Source organism: Lontra canadensis, unplaced genomic scaffold (genome assembly GCF_010015895.1).
Source record: "Lontra canadensis isolate GAN:19392208 unplaced genomic scaffold, GSC_riverotter_1.0 scaffold24, whole genome shotgun sequence".
NCBI classification, from domain to species: Eukaryota; Metazoa; Chordata; class Mammalia; order Carnivora; family Mustelidae; genus Lontra; species Lontra canadensis.
The window spans coordinates 4,261,439-4,282,437 of NW_022631018.1; the positions used below are offsets into that span (position 1 = coordinate 4,261,439).

The 20,999-nt window shown below is 45.4% G+C and overlaps 1 protein-coding gene across 4 annotated transcripts in view; it reads right to left on the reverse strand.

The window, feature by feature from the left end:
- Positions 1-20,999, reverse strand: part of RGL1 (ral guanine nucleotide dissociation stimulator like 1) — a 224,635-nt gene that overhangs the window by 27,543 nt on the left and 176,093 nt on the right. For all 4 annotated transcript variants that reach the window (XM_032862657.1, XM_032862655.1, XM_032862656.1 and 1 more), the window contains 5 exons: positions 15,606-15,790; positions 12,103-12,227; positions 10,493-10,708; positions 6,667-6,770; positions 3,494-3,578 (listed from right to left, as the gene is read on the reverse strand). In XM_032862657.1, the coding sequence (XP_032718548.1) occupies positions 3,494-3,578; positions 6,667-6,770; positions 10,493-10,708; positions 12,103-12,227; positions 15,606-15,790 (715 nt within the window). The remainder of the gene's footprint in view (positions 1-3,493; positions 3,579-6,666; positions 6,771-10,492; positions 10,709-12,102; positions 12,228-15,605; positions 15,791-20,999) is intronic.

Consider the following 20,999-nt stretch of genomic DNA (forward strand, 5'->3'; position numbering starts at 1 on the left):
CCTATGATTCGTCATATCCAACAGTGTCCGTTTTCTCCTTCCTTGGCCCTAAAGCTTTTGCTCTGCAGCTCTCAGACCACCAATTCCTTGAAACCCCTTGGAAATTTTCTGACAGCATCACTCTGTTCCTTCCTTCTGACTCCTTTTCTGGCCCCGCTCATGCTCCCAGCCAGTGTCTCTTCCTTCTGCCAAAGTCACCTTCTTGGTTTTTGCTATAATTGGGTCTTTGGAAACGTCATCCTTAATGATTGCCTATGTTTGGATGAATTCCAAATTGTTCCCTCTCCTTTGACCAACCTCCTTCTCCCCTCCTATATCTTTCCCCCTCTGTCGTCCTCCTCTCTCTCTCTCTAGTGAAAATTTCTTACCTGAGTCCCATCTTTTCTCTACCTCTGTGAGTTCAGGTGCCCTCACCCATCCTGTTCCCTGGCCTCAGATGGTTGTAGGCACTGGATTCTTCTCAGTGTTGGGTACTTTCCTGCCCAGAAGTTAATGGTAATGATCTGAATGGGCCTTCAGAGTCCTAACAACCTTCTGCTCCAAAAGCAACTTGACTGTGTTTTAGGGCTTCACTACACATATGTTTCCACCAGAGCCAAATTCCTGGGCCTTTCTCACGGTTGTTTACATCAATTCCACCAAGGAGAGTTCTCATCCAAGAGTCCCAAGGACCAGAACAACTCGGTGGCATTCTGCTTTCCTGCTGCTTTAAAATTTATGGGGCGCCTGGGTGGCTCAGTGGGTTAAGCTGCAGCCTTCAGCTCAGGTCATGATCCCAGGTCCTGGGTTTTCAAGCCCCACATCGGGCTTTCTGCTCAGCAGGGAGCCTGCTTCCTCTTCTCTCTCTGCCTGCCTCTCTGCCTACTTGTGATTTCTCTCTGTCAAATAAATAAATAAAATCTTAAAAAAAAAATTTATGGACTCTACAATTCACCTGCTCAGAGTTATCTAAGTTCACTATCACAGGTTTAAGGTAACCTGTGATAAAAATAAAAACAAACAAAAAAATAAATAAATAAAAAAAACATTTTTCCCAACAATTAAAATGAAAACCTTGGTTTTTGTTTTGTTTTGTTTTCTTTTGTTTTAGATTTTTGCTAATTATTATGTTGCCTCAGCTAGCACATCACAGAAGTAGAACATTACATCTACCCAGAAGTAGAGGAGAAGACCAGTCTTTAAGACTAAGATTATCCAACTGTAAATCAGTGTGAGTCCAGGAATGGCATATTAAAAACAGAGACCAGCAGTTTCTCAGTGGTTCTTTTGAGACCCTAACTACCTTGATGCCTTTTTTTTTTTTAACGACATGCTGAGAATTAACACTCAGAATTACAGACGTCATTTGAAGAATGATCAACAAAGGGACCTACATATACATACAGCCTGCCCCAAATGTTACACCCTCATAATGATAATGCACAGACCATAGGAATTTATAGCTGAGTTTTTCATTTCTTTGGGAGGGGAACCATGCAGAAGAAATTTGACTTAGAGCACAAGGGCCAACTTCTACATTTAAGAAAGGTTTACGGGACCTTTAATGTCTAGATACGGCTTTGCTTCTAAGGTTTTGGCCAGAACACCACCACCAGGCAATGGGTTGCACGGCACCAACTTTATCTGTGTTGGAAGGATGACTCAGAGCTGTTGGGATTTGAATATACGGCTCCGGTTAGCCTAGCTTTGTGCTCCGGACAGGGAGACCACTAAGCCATCTCCTCCCAGCCAGATGAGTTTCCATTTAAAGTCGGGCAATCCAGGGGGACGTGAAGCAGGGAGTTACACGATCTCAGCGAGCACTGGTTAGTGTGCAGTTAATGAGGTAGGCCAGATGCGGGGCTGGACATCAGCACAAACTGCCTTGCTCCGAGAAGGGCTAAGAGGGGGCTGGTTCTCAAATCCCGTGACTCTAAAGGCCACCAATTCATGCAGTCAAACAGAGTTTCTGACCACTCACTGCGTCCCAGGCACCGTGTCAGGCATTAGGGCTAGAACAGTGACAAAACCGACCCAGTTCCTGCCGGCAAGAGGCTTGCAGGCCAGCAGAGAGACGGGCTGAGTACCTGGCAGAGCCCACGAGGAGACAGGCAGGCAGACAGAGGACGACTCAGGAGAGCAACCATCAGGAAACCGGAACAGATGCCCTTACAGGAATGACTGACAGGTGTCAGGTAGATGCCCTTTCTTAGGGCCCCCACCTCCACTGGACTTTCGCCCCTACTCCAAGTGTGCTCTGAGCTTGTGTCCGTATCCCGTCCTTCACTCACTCTCATTTGCGAGGCATCCTTTGGCTTTACGAGCACACAGCATGCCAAATTCTAGAATCACATTTGCATAGTGCTTTCAGATATTTTATCTTAGTCAAGCTTCGAAATAATTCTCTGAGGTCAGTGGACTAAATAGTATTATCCCCAATTTACAGAAAAAGAGACTAGGAACAAGGATCTTACCCTCTAATTGCCCAGCTCAGGGCTAGAGTAGCACAAACCCTACGATTTTATAACTGTCTACTTCCCTGCCTCCCCAGTGAGACTCAACATCTTTCAGATCGGAGACTCTGCCCTTGGTGTGGCTGCACCTTGGCCACTTAGCGGCACATCGCGAATGCTCAATCGATGATTGTTCAGTTACCAATTTACCTTCTCTGAGAAGTTTTCTCTGATCGACCCTGCCCCTTACTCCCAAGTGGCCAGAAGAAACAGTTTTATGCCTGTGTGATGAAGGGACAGGTTTTAGAGTCTCACCAGGTAGGGTTCACACTCAATCTCCATGACCTACCCGCTGTGTGCCTTACGACATGCCACTTACCTCTCTGAGTCTTGGCTATGTGCAAAACAAGGATGATAAAATCTACTTTGTAGAAAGGCTGTGAAGATAATATCTGGCCTATGTGCCCCTCTGCTGACCATTTACAACCTGCTATTTGTACCTTTATTTGACTACTTATTCTCATTTAGTGCCTCCAACCACCAGCCAGAGGGTGAATTCTTGAGAACAGGTTCTGGGTTAGTCGCCTTTATACTCCCAGAGGCCGCTCCAATGCTTCACGAATATTGGACATTCAATAAACGTCTGGAGAAATAAAATCAACCCAAGCTACACTTCTACCTTCCTATGGCTCTGAAAGTCAGCGCTCACTTGGCATTCAATAAATATTGCTGATGGCTCCATGCAACTTGGTCCACAAACGGGATGTGGAATTGCAGGCTTGGCCTCTGTCACTCTAGAAGACGTTTCGCTGAGAAGGAATATTCCAGGGCCTCTCACCGGCCTCTCCGCCTGCACTTGGCGTCTGCAGAGTGGCTTGTTAAAGGGATACACTCATGAGCACAAGTTCCACAATCTGGTTGTGTAACCGTGAAGCTACAGAGCTGGACGTTTGGTTTTCTCAGCCCCAGCTTCTTCAATTTGCCCTCGAGAACAAAAATGCTGCCTTCTCGTCATTGTAGGTAACCAGTGACGGGGCCCGGCACCCCCACCAAGAGCTCACCTTCATCAGAAGTTCCCGGCTGGTCAAATAGTTATTATGGTCTGAAAAGATATCTGAAAGTTCTTCAAACATCAGCATCCGGTCCCTAGGAGAGAGATGAAGAAAATATTCACAAGGAGTCAGTGAAAGGCCCACAACTTTGGCTGCGCTGCCTTCTGTCACCTGTGGCTACAGAAGGACTGGACTCATCTCAGGAGCAGAGAGGAAGCCAAAGACTTTTCATGCTGACTGTGTTTGTTTTTGTTTTTGTTTTTTTTAAAGTACACATGGTCTCCTATGGTAAGGAGGGGTGGTGTTCCTAACCACAGATGTTATAATCATAAATAGAGTTAAACTGGGGCATCAAGTTGTTCAACTGGGACATGTTCTTTAAAAAAAAAAAATCTGTCTTAGCAATGCCCACACAGAGCCCCGTGGGTTCTGAGAAATCCTGCTGGCCACCCCCCTCATCGAGGGATGAAGATGCCAGGGTCAGGGATTTGCTGACGTTTCCAACGCTAAGCGCTGAGCACGGCAGGTGTAGAAGCCAAACTTCCTGAGTCACAGGCCAGTGCTCTCAAATTGGAGACCGAGTAGATGGAAGCAGAATGAGCTCTGGTCAGGGGACGGGGTTCAAATCCCGTGTTCAAATCCCAAACACCAGGGCTCTTGGGCCCACTGCTTAACTGTCCTGAGCTTCCATTTTTCTTACCTATACAAGGAACATACTAAGAGTCCCCTTGAGGGACCACTGTGAAGGTCAGCAAGATCATCTACCTAAAGCGCCTACTCTGCCCTGTCCCTTCTGGGGCTTCTGTCCCTCTCCACTGGCCTCAGGCTTTTCTTTTCTCTCCAGCCTCCCAGGGTTACTGAGTGGCAGACTCTGGAGGCAGAGAATTAATGGGGCCGTATCATTCCATAGGCAGCACGTCATGATCACGGGAAAGCCATTACTAACTTGTTTTACCACGAGGGTAATATTATTATAATAAAGAAAACCAGTAAAGCTATTTATTTGTATTTTGGGAAAAATAATTTAGAACTTAATTATATGTGGGCCTAAATAAAGAGAAATAAACAGACGTCTTCTCTCTGCACTGAAAGTGATTAGCATTAGGGAAAGTGATCACCAAATAAGGCATCCTAACCTGTCCCTGAATTTAGCAATGAAAACTACGGAAAGCTGATATGAAAGCGTCTCCTCATGACCCCTGTGCAGCATCCCTGCTAAAACATGAACCAACCAGCTAAGAAAAGAACCAGACACCCACATGGTACAGAATGAGACTCTGAGGTTTGTTTTGAGGTGGAATCGTTTAAAAAGCCAGCTGGAAGAATGGGACTCATAGGGCGACCAAGAGATTAAGACACAACTCCATTAATTTTTTTTTTTTTTTCACTTGTGTTCTAACCTCAAACGAGCTGTGGAAGAAATCTTTGGCGGGCTAAGTGACTTTCCACAGTGTGCTACTTATCCCCTACCAAAAACAGAGAGGATCACCTTACGCTGCCATCAGAGGAGGCTGCCTCAAGCACAGCAGGCAGAGCCCCTGAGCAACCCCTGCTTTTTTGTTTTTGATCCCATGACCGGGGAGCACCGAGGAGGGGAAGGAGAAGGTCTGCGCTACTGAGGATGAGTGCTCTGTATGCATCTGATTGTCCCCTGGTATGTTACCAAGGTCTATCATCTTGTGATTTTATATGCCCCCTCTCTTTCGTCAGATTCAGATGCAAAGGAAAACCAATCAACTAATCTCTCCTTCACATACAAGGTCAGCTGGATTATTCAAGCTGTTGAAGAGGAGAAAGAACCTGTGGTGATCAAAAAACTTGCATCAGACTGTGGAAAGCCTCTCTGCCGGGTTTTCTCCTGGTAGATAACGGTGTTGTCAGCAGAGCGCGAGCTCTGGAGGCTCCCAGTGGCTGTAGCTTCTATGGCTCTGTAACACCAGGCATTACGATCAGCCACTTCAGTTTTTGTCTACCGACTCATCAAAGCCTTGTGTAATAAATAATTTGACTTCCCCCGAGTCTCCTTGCTTCTGATTGAGAATAGGAGTCCACTGGTCTGCGTTGAGTACTCTGCCACTCGTTTTTCAGCATAAATTGAGGAAATTCTGGTGTACCAATCTGAGTCTCTTGCAAGTTTGGATAGTGTCGGTCCCTTAGGGCTTAATCACCTCTGAGTGAACCGATGAAACCGAATGCCTCGACCTTCCACTCCTAAAGACCGAAGCCACCAGTCCCACAAGGGCAGGCCTGCCTGGGGGGGCCAGCTGGCTCCCCTCCTGGCTGAAACAGACTATACCGCACACGTATAGACTGTAAACAGTTTACACATTCTTCCCTGATACAGCCTGACTTCTTGATTAGCTCAACCCCAGCAGACCTGCTGAATGTAAGTGGCCTAGTTAGTAGCCATGACACCTTCCCCAGGTTCTAAATGTGTACTGACAGGAAACCAGAGCTGCCTCCTCATTCACCCTTCCCTCGTCTGCAAAAAGTTCTCTGGTCTACAAGGGAAGCTCTGGAAATAGGGGAAGGAAGAGAATAAAATAATAAGGACAATAAGTTGTTAATTGTTTCAAAGTTTCCACCAAGAAATAGGAAAAACACCATAAAATGAAAACAATATAAAAAAGAAACAATACAAAATGAAAACCAATATAAAATGTGGCCAGTTGATAACTTTAGTCAGGTGCCTAGGAAGGAACACTTGGGGTTTTTAATATCACTCAGGTAGCTTCTAGCACACTGAGACAGAAGGGAACAGAATCAATTCTTGCCAAACAGCAAGAACTAATGTCCCATCTACGCACACGATCTGACACAGCTCAGGGCTTTGGAATGTGGCCGAGAAATAACCAGAAGTAAGAGCAAACTGCTACAACTTCATCATTCCACAGACTTACCCGTCGGACTCTGGACCATAAGCACATCCTTAAAATCCTCCCCGAAGCAATAACCTCCGCTCGGGCACACTTTGCCTGATGTGCCTTGACGCCTGCGGCGGCCCCACCTCAAAACTTATTAATGATTCCGTGTAACACGTGCCCTGCCTGGGACACACAGAGGCTTTCAAATATGTTTCTCTAGTTATATAATATGAGCTTTGAAGGCGAGGACCCGTACCCTTGATACAGCGACCAGTCACCCCAGCCAAAGAAAGCAGAGCAGGACACTTGGGAACTTACTTGGGGACGGCAGCCCAGGTCTTTTTTAACCTATAGATGGAATTGGACTGCAGTGCAGAAATGATGGCCCTCAAGGAGGAAAAATTCTTCAGGATCCTACATTCCTGTGCGGAGAGTGATTAGAACATAAAAGGCATTTAAACATCACGAGTACAGTGAGTTGGCGGTTTCCTGTTTTAGAGGTATCACAGCTGCTATGAATTCTTACCACTAAATAGGCAGCTGTATAAATACTGAACATCAGAAAGTGGCTCCTGACTCCCACCCCAGTCACCGAAACACTTTATAGGTTTTGGCAAAGCGTGCTTGCTTTCCTCCCTTTAATATATTTTTCGCGTTGTTGTTACAGTTTTATGGTTTCCAGCTTTCCCAGTAAAAACAACGAATGGAGGGGAGGCTGCAGGGCTGCGCTCGGGAACACAAGCTTGCTTCTGCGGAAAGCACACAGATGCCCTGAAAACACACATGGAAGATCACGATCTCCTTCAGACACACCGAAGGGAGCCGGGCAGCAGCCTCTGTGAGCTCAGATGGTACTGAACATCTCACGGCCAACCCCTGCCCAGAGCAGTGCATACAACTTGGCAATAAAAATTCACCACCAGTTGAACTTTGGCTTTTATGCTCTTTGCCAAGAGGGAATATTTTTATACACATTCATTTGGTTTCAAATTGGCTTGGGCCGCGATCATCAACATTCAGAAACACCTTGGTTCCTTCGGTGTTTCCAAAATAACTTGGGCTTTCAAAAGGAAATTCGCCTTGGCAGCGTTTGGAAACAAAATAGAAAGAGAACAGGAAATATTCTGGATGGCATTTTCTGGGTAAGGAGAGAGAGGCTCTGTGATCCTGAAACCCAAGCTACCGCACAGAGTCTGTATCTGTGGCCTCAGTGGCGGGTGACCAGCAGGGACTGCAGAACAATAAGGGAGAGAGTCCCAGTCTTGGCAACACGGGGAGAGTGGGCTACGCCCTACGTCAAGAGAGATGTTTCCACGTGCAGGCATTGGGGAGTGTAATCTATCCACAGAGCACCCTGTGCAAGCCCAGGTTTGGCTCTGTGTGGAACGTCGGAAGCAAAAGACCCCAGGGTGGTTGGACATAGAGGCACATTGCTTCGAAGGTCATTTCATGAAGTCATGCTAATCCTGAATAAGAAGGGAAAACAGCCTTCTCTGACTTAGCTTGCCAAAATCTGGCTACTTAAAACTATGCCAAACAAACAAACCAACCTCCAAACATTTTTTTCTTAGAGTCAGTGCCAAAGTATTTTACAAAAGTCATGCCCACTCTTTTTAAATGTCTCAATGCCCTCCCCTTATGTGAAAAGAAAGTGTGAGCGAGCGGGCAAGAGGGAGAGAAAGCACTCTGAAATACGGTCAGTCTGGAAACCCAAGCCCACGAGAGCACGGTTCAACAAAGGTTCAGAATCCAAAAGTCATGTTCCAAAACTCAAGAAACTTGCAATAAATAAAGGAACTTGGGCACAGATACTTCATGCAAATTGTAATAGACATATGGAACACATTATCCAGAAAGAGGCTTCAGTTATGGGTTTAGAGAAGTACAAGAGACATTTGGCCCCATTTCTAGAAAGGGAGGGTATCTTCCAGGAGATGCAAAAGTAAAACACAAACACAGCAGCCAAGCCAGTCCAAGAAAATATGATCACATTAGGTCACAAATACTTTCTGTATAAAATTATTATCGTTTTTCCAATATCCTCTCGATAGAAATTAACTGTGATTAATGCAGGAAAAGTAAAATAAATCTTGGCAGGAAACCACCTAAGAGTTTCATTATTTTATTAAATTACTCCACACAATTTCAAGGGACACAACATGCTCAGTATTAGGAAACTACATTGCCAAGAGCAAGGACCCCTGACTTTTAAGCACGTGCTATGGGATTTGGAAGAGACCTCAAATTGTTCAGCTTGTATTTCTTATTATGACATAAATGCACAATTTATATTTAATTTGGACCAAAAGTCATTGTTTGAGCCACACTGTCAAACATACAGATGCTGTATTCTCACTATAGATTTTCGAAGCAGTTGAATGGATTAAAGGATATACCATTTATGGCAAAAAATATATATTTTCTTATCATCTTAAGAAGACAAATTCCATGCTCTGCTCCACTCTATCAGAACTTCTTCTGTAGCTCTTGAGAAATAGCTCAATTCAGAATAGGAGAAACCTAAGTTGTAAGATACTGTTTTCCTTCTTTTTTCATATACTAAAACATCTGTGGTAACAGACCACCTAAAAATTCAAAATGAGGCAAATTCCATAGCACAATCACGGCCCTGCTCTTTAATCAAAGATAACAAAAGAGAATGTTAAAGAGAAGGTAGAGGGAGAGACAGAGAAGAGAGAGCGTGCGTGTGTGAAAATTTAAGCATTATGCCCTAAACATGAAGGCTTAATGAAAGAAATACATATTAGCATAAAAAGCAAAATGGGTTTTGGTGGAGGGTTGACCCATATAACCCAGAACACTGACTAATAAGATATTTCCATAATACTTGTGTTTCAAAGTCGTTGTTAATTACATAGCTCTTGCTGATGTAACTTCTGCCTACCAAAAAAAAAAAAAAAAAAAAAAAACCTTGTCCAATCTTCCAATACTAAAAATTCTATCTAGTATTCAAAGCTAAATCCAAATGTCATCCTATCTGTGAAGCCTTCCTTGATTCCCCCAGCCAGAAGTGAGTTCTCCCTCCTCCACAACCATAGCTTATCTCCGTAGGGCCCCATTCCTCTTCTGCCTCGGCTGAGATCATTCCAGGCTATCTTACCTTCCTTGTTTGACTACGGGCTCCTGTAAGACCACATTAATTGTGCTTATCCTAATGATGTCCCCAAAGTACATAAAACTGTAGCTCACGTGCACTTAAGAGCTCATGAAATACCTGGTGACCAAGAGAATACCGTTCACCTCTTCCGGATCATGAAGATACTGATAAGCGAAGGTCATACAGCATGCAAGCAGCTGACCCAAGAGACCAGACTGACACTCAGCAGAATGTAACTCAGGCCTAAATAAACTCTGTCCATCCAACTTCAGACAGAAGGCCCTCCTGAAAAGCCCCAGATTAATGTGAAATCTGTATATGTCAGTCCTTTGGAAAAGAGATTCAGGATTCTGAGAACACACCCGCTCTTTCTATCGGTAGAAGATGTCATTCTTCAGGGTTCTGGAAGGATGCTTTAGGTAGGTAATCATTCTGCATTGAAGAGTAGTCTGTCTGGGGCGCCTGGGTGGCTCAGTGGGTTAAAGCCTCTGCCTTCGGCTCAGGTCATGATCCCAGGGTGCTGGGATCGAGCCCCGCATCGGGGTCTCTGCTCCATGGAGAGCCTGCTTCCTCCTCTCTCTCTGCCTCCCTCTCTGCCTACTTGTGATCTCTGTCTGTCAAATAAATAAATAAAATCTTTAAAAAAAAAAAAAAGAGTAGTCTGTCTGACACTTAGACTCTCAAGTTCTATTTACTGAACATGGGCAGAACTGACAGTTGGTGAAAATAAGGGGAAAAGCAGATGGTAGTCTTACCCTGGAGACACAGCAATAAGCAGTCCCCTGAGAAGAAGGAAGTGTGCAAGGGACCAATTTTCTTTAAAGAGGAAAAATAAGCTCCTAAGTTAAGAAAGGCAATTTTTCTCCTTACTTTGGAGGGACAGTAACAGCAACAAAAACCCAACAGTCCCTTGCAAATGGTCATTTGACTGCCTTGCAATCGAACGCATAGACCCCTTTCAACACAGAGATGGCGTAGTCTCCGACATCTACTAAATACAAAGAATATTTTTAAAAAGACAATTACGTGAGCAATGTTAATCCACTTCTCAATGACTTTGGCTCGCTGCTGAGTTTTGAGTTCTTTGCCCCCCAGGATGGTGCTGACAACGCATTTGGTGAGCGTGTTAAACTGAAAGATGGTAGCACGGATCGTAGGAGCCAAATGTTTGTTTTCCTTCTTATCCCGTTGAGACCAAATGCAGCCCAGGCAGTGGTGAGGCACTACTTTCTTGAACAGTTGCTAGAACAAAAGAGAAACTGACTTTAAGGACCACACAGACATTTCATCTGGCAAAGCACATCGTCTGGGTCATCAGTGAATTGGACAGACCACCTTTTCCCACTTGACTTGCCTCATTGTGTCTACTTCAATGGACAAAAGTAAATAATTAATATGTTAACTGGTCAGAAAAGCCCACATGTTCCTTCTAAATCTGCTTGACTGCACAAACAGAACACGATGACCGAAACAGAGTTTTAAATGACAGACCACATTTTGACTTCTCTATTTCAAAAGACAGGTACAAATCTATACTAGCAGTGGAGAGGGTTTTGACCTCAAAATCATATCAAGGGTATGTTCTGGGCACTCACAGTCATGAACTGGGCACAATGCATATGGACGCCCAGTGACCACGTGACAAGTGATCCAAAGAAGGACAGTGCATGTGGCATTATCATCAATGCGTGCTACAGGATTTCTAAAATGAAGAATGTACACATGTGAAAGGAAATACCATTCAACGTCACAGAGTAAAAGGAAGAAAGAAGTGACAGCCTGGTTTCCAGGTCTTTGCCTAAAAGTCATCACCAATGAGGTTTCCTAACTTTCTCTGATGCTGTCATTTGTGGAACAAAATCAAAGCAAATTCGCTGGCCAAATCGGATTCTCATCTGTATGACAGTTAGATACAAGGGTTTGTATGAAAGAGAGGACACCAGGATTTACTTTACGTAGACTCTTGGATTTGCTTCTGACAGTTTATTTGCATGCTCCCTACATGGAAACTCCATCACGTTCTACGCTGCTTTCTTCAAAGTGGTAAGTGCCAAAGAGCTAAAACCATCATGATAATTTGTAACAGCCCTCTTTTCTTCAACTGATACTTACCAGCTAACATTGCACTAAGACATGTGACCGATGTCATCAACTACGAACGTCTAACAAACATATTCAAACTTCAAAAGTACGGGAACCACACACAGACATGAACTGCCAGACAGAGCCACATGTGGATTCAGCAAACTTATTTTCTCCTAATTTATACTTAGGCCGCTTTACCATCCTTCAAATAAAGAGTTCAGATCTTGAAATATTTATGAGTCTGGAGGGAGAGAAATACCCATGGAACAGGGTGGATTTTGTTTCACGAGAATTAGAATTCTTATTTCTCTCTGTGTATCGAGTACCAAGGAGAAAGCACCTTCACCCAGAATTGCAAGTAGAGCTCGGGCCTGAATTATTCAGATGATGGATTCAAGTCACATCTTCACTCTGCATTTACAGGCATGGCCTCTCTCAAGGATCACAAAAGACTTAAATCACATTACCCCACTGGCCTCCCCAGGCCACCAGTACTGTCAGTCCCCACAATTTAAGCAGAAGCCCATCTGGGGCACCAAGAGAACACATACTGCGTCCATATAGGTCAGCTGCTCTGCCACGAGATCTTCTGGGAAGCTCGTGAATTCTGCAGGCCCTCCGACGTCCAGTTCCTCTTCCTCTTCCAGGCTGAAGAAGATGGTGCTGGGAAACCCATCTGTTCACAGATGGGAAGAAGAAAAAATTAGCATTTTGGTGCCACTGTTTACGACCTTATTAGTACAGTCAAACTGCACTTCCTTCATTTAGAAAGAAGAGGGCTAATCCTTCAGAAAACCCACAGGGAGAGCTGCTAAGCACAGTGAATCTGAGTGAAATGGAGGTCTGCTTAATCTCTGTTTATAGATTCTTTATTGAGTTCAGAGGCTTCACGTTATGCCTTTGATAAACCAGATTCTTAGGCCCAGGACACAGCCAGATTAGGCAAAGTCTAGAGAAGCAAAGTTGGGCTACATTCTGGGGGTTTCTCTCATCTTGGGCTCTCTCATACCCTCCCCTCAGCTTAAGGACCCATCCAGCCACTTCCTAAGTCCCAACTGTGCCATTCATAATCACTGGCCATTTATAACCAGAAGCCTGGAAGGACGGAGCATGAAAGCAGGCCAGGCTATGGGAAGTAGAATGGGCCATGCTGATGTCAGAAATGCTGATGAAGTCCCCAGAATTCTAAGAAAGTTGTTAGAATTCTCAAGATGTTTGGAGCAGCTTTCACTCTCCCACCTAAAGTTAAGGATGTGTGAAGTAGAATAGCCTGAAAATAAATTCACCTGAGCCCTATGACCGATGAGATCCACAATGAGCCAATTACAAAGGACATAGACTGAAGAACTGAGAAAAAAAAAATCACTATAATAACTACTGGGATTCCAAACCAAAAGCTGAAGGACTCAGCCCACGGACTAGGAACTCCAGGCTCCATTCTGAAAGACTGTGGAAATGGATGAAGTTGAACCTGAACCCCAGCTTCCCTTCCTTGGAACCTTTCCCAATTCCTGGGTTGTTTTCCAACCTCATCCCCTACCTCATCCCCTTCACACTCCTTGTTCTCCTGTCAAATCTGTTCTCAAAAAAACAAAAACAAAAAAAAACCTGGCTGCATTCAGTTTTATCTTGGCAGAAATGTAAATCAGTGTGTTACTACTCCCCCAGGATGTTTACATTTTAAGCTTTTTTTCTTTGTAGAATAAGACTTTGACGTATCTTGGGTCAAGCTGGGGTGGCCTTTTCTTCTTGGTTTTCCAGGGGGAAAGGGGTGCTGACAGTGACCGTACATCATCCCCCTATCAGAACACCACAGGGGTGCTTGCCAACTCCAGCATCAGGCATGGGATTTAAGGATGTCCCCCACCCCCCACAATCCCCTCCCCACCATGGGTGAGCTAAAGGTATTGATGCCAGTGGGCTTGGGTTATGACTGGAGAAGGCAGGAGGGAGTCACTGCCCGCCTCTGGATTCTGAAGCACAAACAGGCAAAAGCTAAAGGAGCTAAAACCCTATGACTTCACCACTCTGCCTCCACACAGCTCTGGGGGTACTCTCCGATTCAGCGGAGGAAGAAATTTGAAATCCTAAACAAAGGTTCACAATGGGCCACCCATCCCTCTTGCTAGCTGCTGTCTGCATCCATCCCAGTGGCTCTGGAATGCAGAGGCTGACCCACTTCAGCCAAAGAGGATGTGTGGTAAGGTCAGATCCTCTCATCCACCCAGCGAACACTCCCAGTGACCCGTATGTGTCCGGGATGTGGCTGTGGGTGAAGATTATGTTGTCCTTTCTCTCGGGGGGCCGAGGCCACGCCTTCACTGTTTCTGCTTTTGGCTCTCTTCCAGAGGTAAGGAAGTAAAAACTCGGAGCACAATTTTACTATTTGAAAACAAGGCAGGCGAACTTTTGCTTTCAATAGCATGAAATTGGGCAAAATATGCCCCAAAGAACCAAGCTCCTGAAACCCCTTTTCACAAACGACCCCTGGACTTAATAAACAGAAAGTTTAGAGCTTTCTTGGTTAAAATTTTCCAAACTCGGGAAAAATTCATTTGTGAGCATTGCCTGAAAGCCTTTCCAAAGTCAGGCACTCTCCCTCTCCCCTGCCTCAGCCAAATGCGCTCTGCCTTCCAGTCGCTGGGTTGGAAACAATGAACGACTGGTCCCACCGGTTCCCCAATTAGGCCCGGAGCCAGGGGCAGCCCCAGTGGGGAGAGCTGGGCTCTCTCACAGCATTTTCCACTCCGGCTCAAAGACAGGCAGGGAGGCCCTGAAGGGAGCGGAGGTCCGGCAGCTGGAGGAGCGCCCCTGGTATTCCAACATTCCCGGCAGATGAAGTCATCTGAGATACAGAGTACTCGGCAGTCGGCTTCTCATGATGTGACTGCGTTTTCCCCCTGCTCGGATCCCCCAAACGTGAAACAATTCCACAGGTACTGCTGGGAATGGAAGGTTATTTTCTTTGGCACCGATGCAGCTTCCCTTATCGGTCGTGAGGAACCGCTTCCTTTCCCTCATCGAGGAAATCGGGCGTCACTTCAGGGAAATGCCTGTCAAAAGCTCCAAGTGGGTCAGCCGCCATGGCAACCATCACCCAGCAGGCCAGCGAGGGGAATAAATCGTCAGGCTGAAAGCCTGTCCTAACCTCGCTCTGACTTTCTTCAAAGATAATGTCAAGCGGCCCACGACCCGCAGTGGTGGCCCTTCCTTTGTCCTTGAAAACAGGCAGTCAGTTCCTCCAATTGGAAAAAACAACCACAGAAACTTCCTCTGAGGAGGCCATCAGCGATGCTCAGTGACGGCGATGTCTTCCAGCTTGACAGAGATACACCTTTTGGGGCCTTTTTGAGCTCTTCTGAGGGCAGGAGCACAACTGGATTTCATTCTTTGCCTGCTGAATGGGGGTGGCTGTGAGGGGTTTCCATTAATTAGCCGGGGAGCCAGGAGGCAGAGAATAAAAAGCAAAATCAAGTTCAGCGTGGGACATGTTGACAGGAGAAGGTAAAAGATCCTCTTTATGGTATTAGGAGAAACCCAAGGAAATCACTTTGCTTCTCAGAGCCAGTTTCCTCTTCTATAAAGGGAGAGCACCAGACTAGGTGGTCTTGAAAATCTCCTTCTTGGCTCTAAAAGTCTGAGGCTCTGTAATTAGCACTTTGGTAAACTTTAGAATTTTTACCCACCGCCAGTTCCCCAGCCACTCGTCTCTCTGAGACAAACCGAGGTCATTCATCAAGTACAGGGAAAACAGCATGGGGTGCCTGGGTAGCTCGGTTCGTTAAACCTCCGACTCTTGGTTTTGGCTCAGGTCGTGATCTCAGGGTCATGAAATCGAGCTCCGCATCAGGCTATGCGCTCAGTGAGGAGTCTGCTTGAGATTCTCTCTCCCTCTCCCCTTTCCTCCTGCATTCTCTCTCTCCCTCTCTTTTTCTCTCAAACAACTAAATAAATCTTCAAAAAAAAAGGGGGGGGGATAGAGAGAACCTATCTTCAACATGGAGGCTGCAGAATCAGAATCTAGCTTATTCTCTGGAACCAAGCAAGTACTCACTGTCAGTTTCCACTTCTTGCTTCTGAAACTGCTCAAGAAGATTTTGTGCTCTTCTCTCTGGATCAGAGCCAGGCATCATCCGTTTGAGATAATCCAGCAGTTTCTGTAAGCAAGGGAAGTGAGGGGGCTCCCGGAAGTCCTCTGCGCACTGGTCAAGCCAGGCCCTCAGGATGGAGGCGATGGCACTGAGAAAGAGAAAGGGACAGTCACTTCACCCACCTTTGGGCTGTGGGGACTCCAAACAGGGCCTGGATACTGTGGCCTCACCCAGAAACAGCCCATGGGACTTGGGGTCAACAGAGAATTCACTGGCAATGTCAATAAAGTTAAAGCACTGAAAAACAAGCCGGTTCCATTTTTATTGTTTTAAGTGGCCTGGTAAGTTCCAAAAAGACAAAGGACCATCAAATTATCAACTTTGGAAAACCCCGCACTGGGTGGGGGTGGGGGGACATGTGGAAGAAGATTTAGTGAGTCCCGAAGGGACTTCAAAGCAATCTGTGAGAGTGAGATTACGTGTTTCCAATTCTGGATTCACTCAAGTCAGTGACCACAAAATCAACCGGACTAACATTTTAGGAAAGCACTGAGTGACAATGGGCCTGAAATCTGTCTACTGACAGGAAGTGCCTACGTTGGGAAAAGATAAAAGCAACTTATTTAATTTTACAAAGATTCCCAGGATTTCAGTCTAAGTGCCAAAAAACATCCTCCTCAAATTATCCTTTTGGTTCTCGAATTACAAGAGGAGACTATGGGAGAAACAGTCCCTATTAGAGAGGAGCGGGTGGGGGGGCGGTCTCCAAAAGGTAAGGGAGAAAATGTGGAGATGCACAGACCCCAGGAAGGTGATTCCCTCTGATGGCTCATCGGGGTCTGTGTCAGGTGAGACAAGGGCCGGGGCACGACGAGCCAGGGCCATTCCCACTCCCCCTACACCGCGCTACCAACAACATGGGTATGCTGTCTCTACGTGAGGGGTAGCCCCTCATCCAGGGGAACAAACAGCTGACTGACAAAAAGGATAAAAGCTTTGAGTGCTGTGACTCTACATTTCATCTTTAAAGAGGATGTGCTGGGCTGTGTATGATGCAAACACAGTACTTTGCCTCTGTGGTGACTAGCCACCCCCCACTGCTAAGGTGAATGCACTGACAATGGCTGCAGGTGACCGGGGCTAGAAATTAATACAGGTGTTACTGACAGTGACAGGACACCTCCTTTTAGCTGAAGACCCTATGTTGGCACCTTTCTAAATGATCACTTAAGTATACTTCAAACAAACTGTTTACTTAGTTAACAAACTATAAAGAGACCACGAGGTGATATTATCCAAGTATGTGGGCCTGCAGGTCGGGCTTTTGCGGGCGTGTCTGAATTCCACACGTCCCAATTTCCCACCATGGAGCCCGACGACCATCCAGGCATATGTACAGCTAAAGCCAATTCAACACTCAACTTCTGGAAGTCGAGTGCCAACAGAAGAAAAATAAATTTACTAACTGTCTTCACTGCTATGGATAGTGTCACTTTACTAACGAGGACATGAAGGTGTCTGGAAGCGTAATAGTCACATGTGTACGTTGGAAGCAGGGGACATAAAGCCATCAAATAAATGCTGGAATTTAAAGCCACAGAAATGATTAAAATATGCTCTTAATCTTCAGTCCAGATTAAATAAGCCAAACAAAAGTTTCCCTCCCTTCCAAAAAGTTCGAAGAAATTAATATGGGCTCTGGGGTTAAGGAAAACCTAAGTAAATGAAAACCACTTCTAGTCAGTGGACCTGTGATCCCTGGTTTGCCTGTTGCTTCATCTGTTATGTATCCATGCTTGTGTCCCCTCACCATTCACCCAGTGAAACCCTCACCACCCTCCCCACAAAAATTGATGGACTTCTACTTTCTGAGAGCCCACACAAAGCGTTCATTATTTCTCTTCACAAAGCATGAGTATCATGAATTAAAGAAGACAACGAAGTGGCATTCTAATCATTTTTATAAGGAAGGAGACTTTTTTCTATGAATTCCTTCTCTTCCTGGCTGACAAGCACCGTACCTGGAACCAGGGTAGGCACACAGGTGCGCACAGCCGGGAAGGCAGGAAAACCTGATCTCTACCTTCATCACATTGATTCTCACAGACACTTCTGTCCTTCTCAAAAGAAGGGTGAATTGATTTCATGAGAAGAACTACTCATTTAATATTTAATAACTTCAGGGAGAAGATACTCTTCCAATGATACTGATGGAAAAACAGTCATGGAGGGAAGATAATTCGTATCAATCAATAAAACTAAAAAAGAGCCTCCACCTGACAAGACCGGCGATGCGATGACCCTAGTGACTCCTCGGTTTTAACTGAAAAGAAAACCGAGGCAGAAGTCCAGAATCACAATTAACAGTCAGACAGGAAAAGATATCAATTCATTGCTTTCTTGGCCTCCCATAATTGTTAGTTTCAAAATTACAAAGCTGATTCTTTATTGCAAAAAAGTAAATATTACAAATATATATAAACTAAAAGAGCAAAATACCTACATCCTCTTCATTCTAATCCCATTTCCAGGACTACCTATTAACAGTTTGGAGTATATCCTTCTAGACTTTTCTTTTCTTTTTTAAGATTTTATTTATTTATTTGAGAGGGAGGCAGTGAGAGAGAGCATGAGGGAGGAGAAGGTCAGAGGGAGAAGTAGACTCCCTGTGGAGCTGGGAGCCCGATGCGGGACTCGATCCCGGGACTCCGGGATCATGACCTGAGCCGAAGGCAGTCGTCCAACCAACTGAGACACCCAGGCATCCCATATCCTTCTAGACTTCTCAATGGATATGTATATATACTTGAATAAATGTACTCTGTATTTATAAGCCAACATGGATTTTCTTTTCCCCACTGAATAGGATGAAACAGTATAAAACATTCACTGACTCGAGATCTACCTGTTTCCCAGAGTTACATGTACTATTCCACGGCGTGGGCACACCATCATTAACGTTTGCATTCTTCGACTAGCGTGCACATATTCAAGTTATTTTTATGTTCTCACAATCACAATTACAAAATGTGTATCCTTGTTTACATCTCTGAGTACTTCCGTTATTTCTATGGGACACAGTATTTAGAGCTTGGCCTCATGGAAAGTTGCAGCCTGGGGGAGTTCTGAAGAGGAACTCGAGTACAGATCGGACTTGCCTTTAGGTGCACATTCCGTCCTCCTCAGTCTGATGTTTTTAATAGCTCTGGTAATCTATTCGTTCTACCCTTTGTGACAGTGCCCACAGCTTACCCTAAGAGGACTTTGGGAGCTCATTACAGACCCAGACACTGACTTGACTCGAAAAAGCATTTTCACAGAAAAGAAGGAATGAAGGGGAGGGGAGGGGAGGAGGGAGGAAGAAGGAAGAGAAAGAAACTCACAAACAGCACAATACAACATGAGGCAGACCCCTGCCCTCCTATCAGCAGGGTGGTTATCAGCATGCCAGGAAGGGAGGTTTTCTGGAAAGGTCTGGACACGTGCCCAAAGCTCACAGTAGCTTTATGTTTACCAGTCCTGGGAAGAAACTTCTCGTTCTTGAGAGACTATGCAGCAGATAAAATGCGAAACATTTAAGATTTCAAAAAGGAAAGCAACATCACACAATCATGGCAGCCAACAGGACTGCTGGCCAGCGCCTTTCCATCTCACCCCTCGTGGCTCCACCCCTAAGACTGAACTTAGGTCCCAACCAGAATTGATTATTTGGGAAGGGAAGGGAAATCTGGTTTAAAATCATAAATGTACAAAAAAGGTGTGACTGGTAAGCTAGAGAAGTTACTTGGCTCGGCACCAGAACAAGGAAGGAGGCTGAAGGAGAAAAACCAGTTGGGATGGGTCCCAGCTGTGGGGCCTGTGAACAAAGGGAGTTGGCCAGGTCCCTCAACTCCACTGACCCCTACCTGGAGGACAGATGCCGTAACACCTGCCTGCAGCTCCCTGACACGGTTCAGTGCGTTCAACTGACAGCAGGGCAATACTGACATTTCAAGGTACCTAAAGAGAAGCGTGGCTGTGGCAGTCTTAAAACTACTAGCCATAATCACAAAAGGAAGGGGCTAAAGGAAAAGGGCTCAGTGAGAATCAGTCAGCACTCACGGACATCATTCAAAGAATCCTCTACCTTTAACAGAAAGGAAGACACGGAATCCACACTGTGGTACAACACATGTGGCCCCAGGCCTGCTGCAAGAAGACAGTCACCGGGAACAGAGCCTGCATTTGTGCACACACGCACACGTGTGCACACACACACACACACACCCCACCTAAGGCATCCTCCTTGGGACAGATCAACTCAGGGACCCCAAACTCTAATACAAACTGCAAGACGTGCTTCTTGAATGACCTGTGAAGACTGAAGAAGTGTTTTCTGAGACCAAGCGGAAAGATCATGACGGCGACATAATCTAAACTCAGTAAGGAGGAAAGGCGGTACGTGACCTCCTTTTCCGAAGTCGTCTTTAATCCATTACAGAGCCACACACCCTCGGTCCCAAGGAAGCATGCTGGGTGGGTGGCCAGGGCAGGATCCCAAAATGACAGCCAATGGGACAACCAGGATTGCTTTCTCTACCCCAGGCCATCCTGGCCACTGTCTGCAACCTACCACAATGGTCTCTAAGGGACAGGAGGACATGCTCAGACATCCATGCATGGAACTGACAGAGACAGTGTCTAAGGCTTGTACTTCTAAGGAAACAGACCCATGGGGAGAATTAATTCACTAATTACACTAACAGTATTCGAGTGCCCTTTGTTTCCATATTCACAAAAACCATGTATATGACGGACGTCACAACAGGGATCCCACAGAAGGATTTAGGAAACGATGTTCAGTGAGGTCTTAGGTATAAAAGAGTTACTGGGGTGAAGACTCAGTGGCAACAGCATGAGCAAAGATCCTGAGGTGAGAGAGGGCAGAACAGTTTCAAGGGACACACAGAAGCCCTGTTTAAAGAACAGGAAGAGAGGGGAGGAACGCACCACAGTGAGATTTACTATACTCATTTGATTTCTTAACCAAACAGAAATCACACTTAATAATACCTGGTTGGAAAATACAAGACAGATGCCTTCGCTGAGAGGGACAAGGAACCAGTACAGAACTGCGAGCTGCCACAGGGCCCTTGAGCGCAGAGTAACTGGGCTGCCCGAGGTGAGTGTCTAGGCTGCCAGGATGCTCGAACCACAGATTTTTAAATACATACAGGGATCTGAATGCACAGGTACTAAATCATATTAAAATCCCACTGTAAAATATTCTATAACTGGTAAAAAGGCTTAATTAGAAATTTTCAAAATATGAAGTCATCTCTCCCATGACGTGTAACCTCCAAGCCAAGAAATAGGAC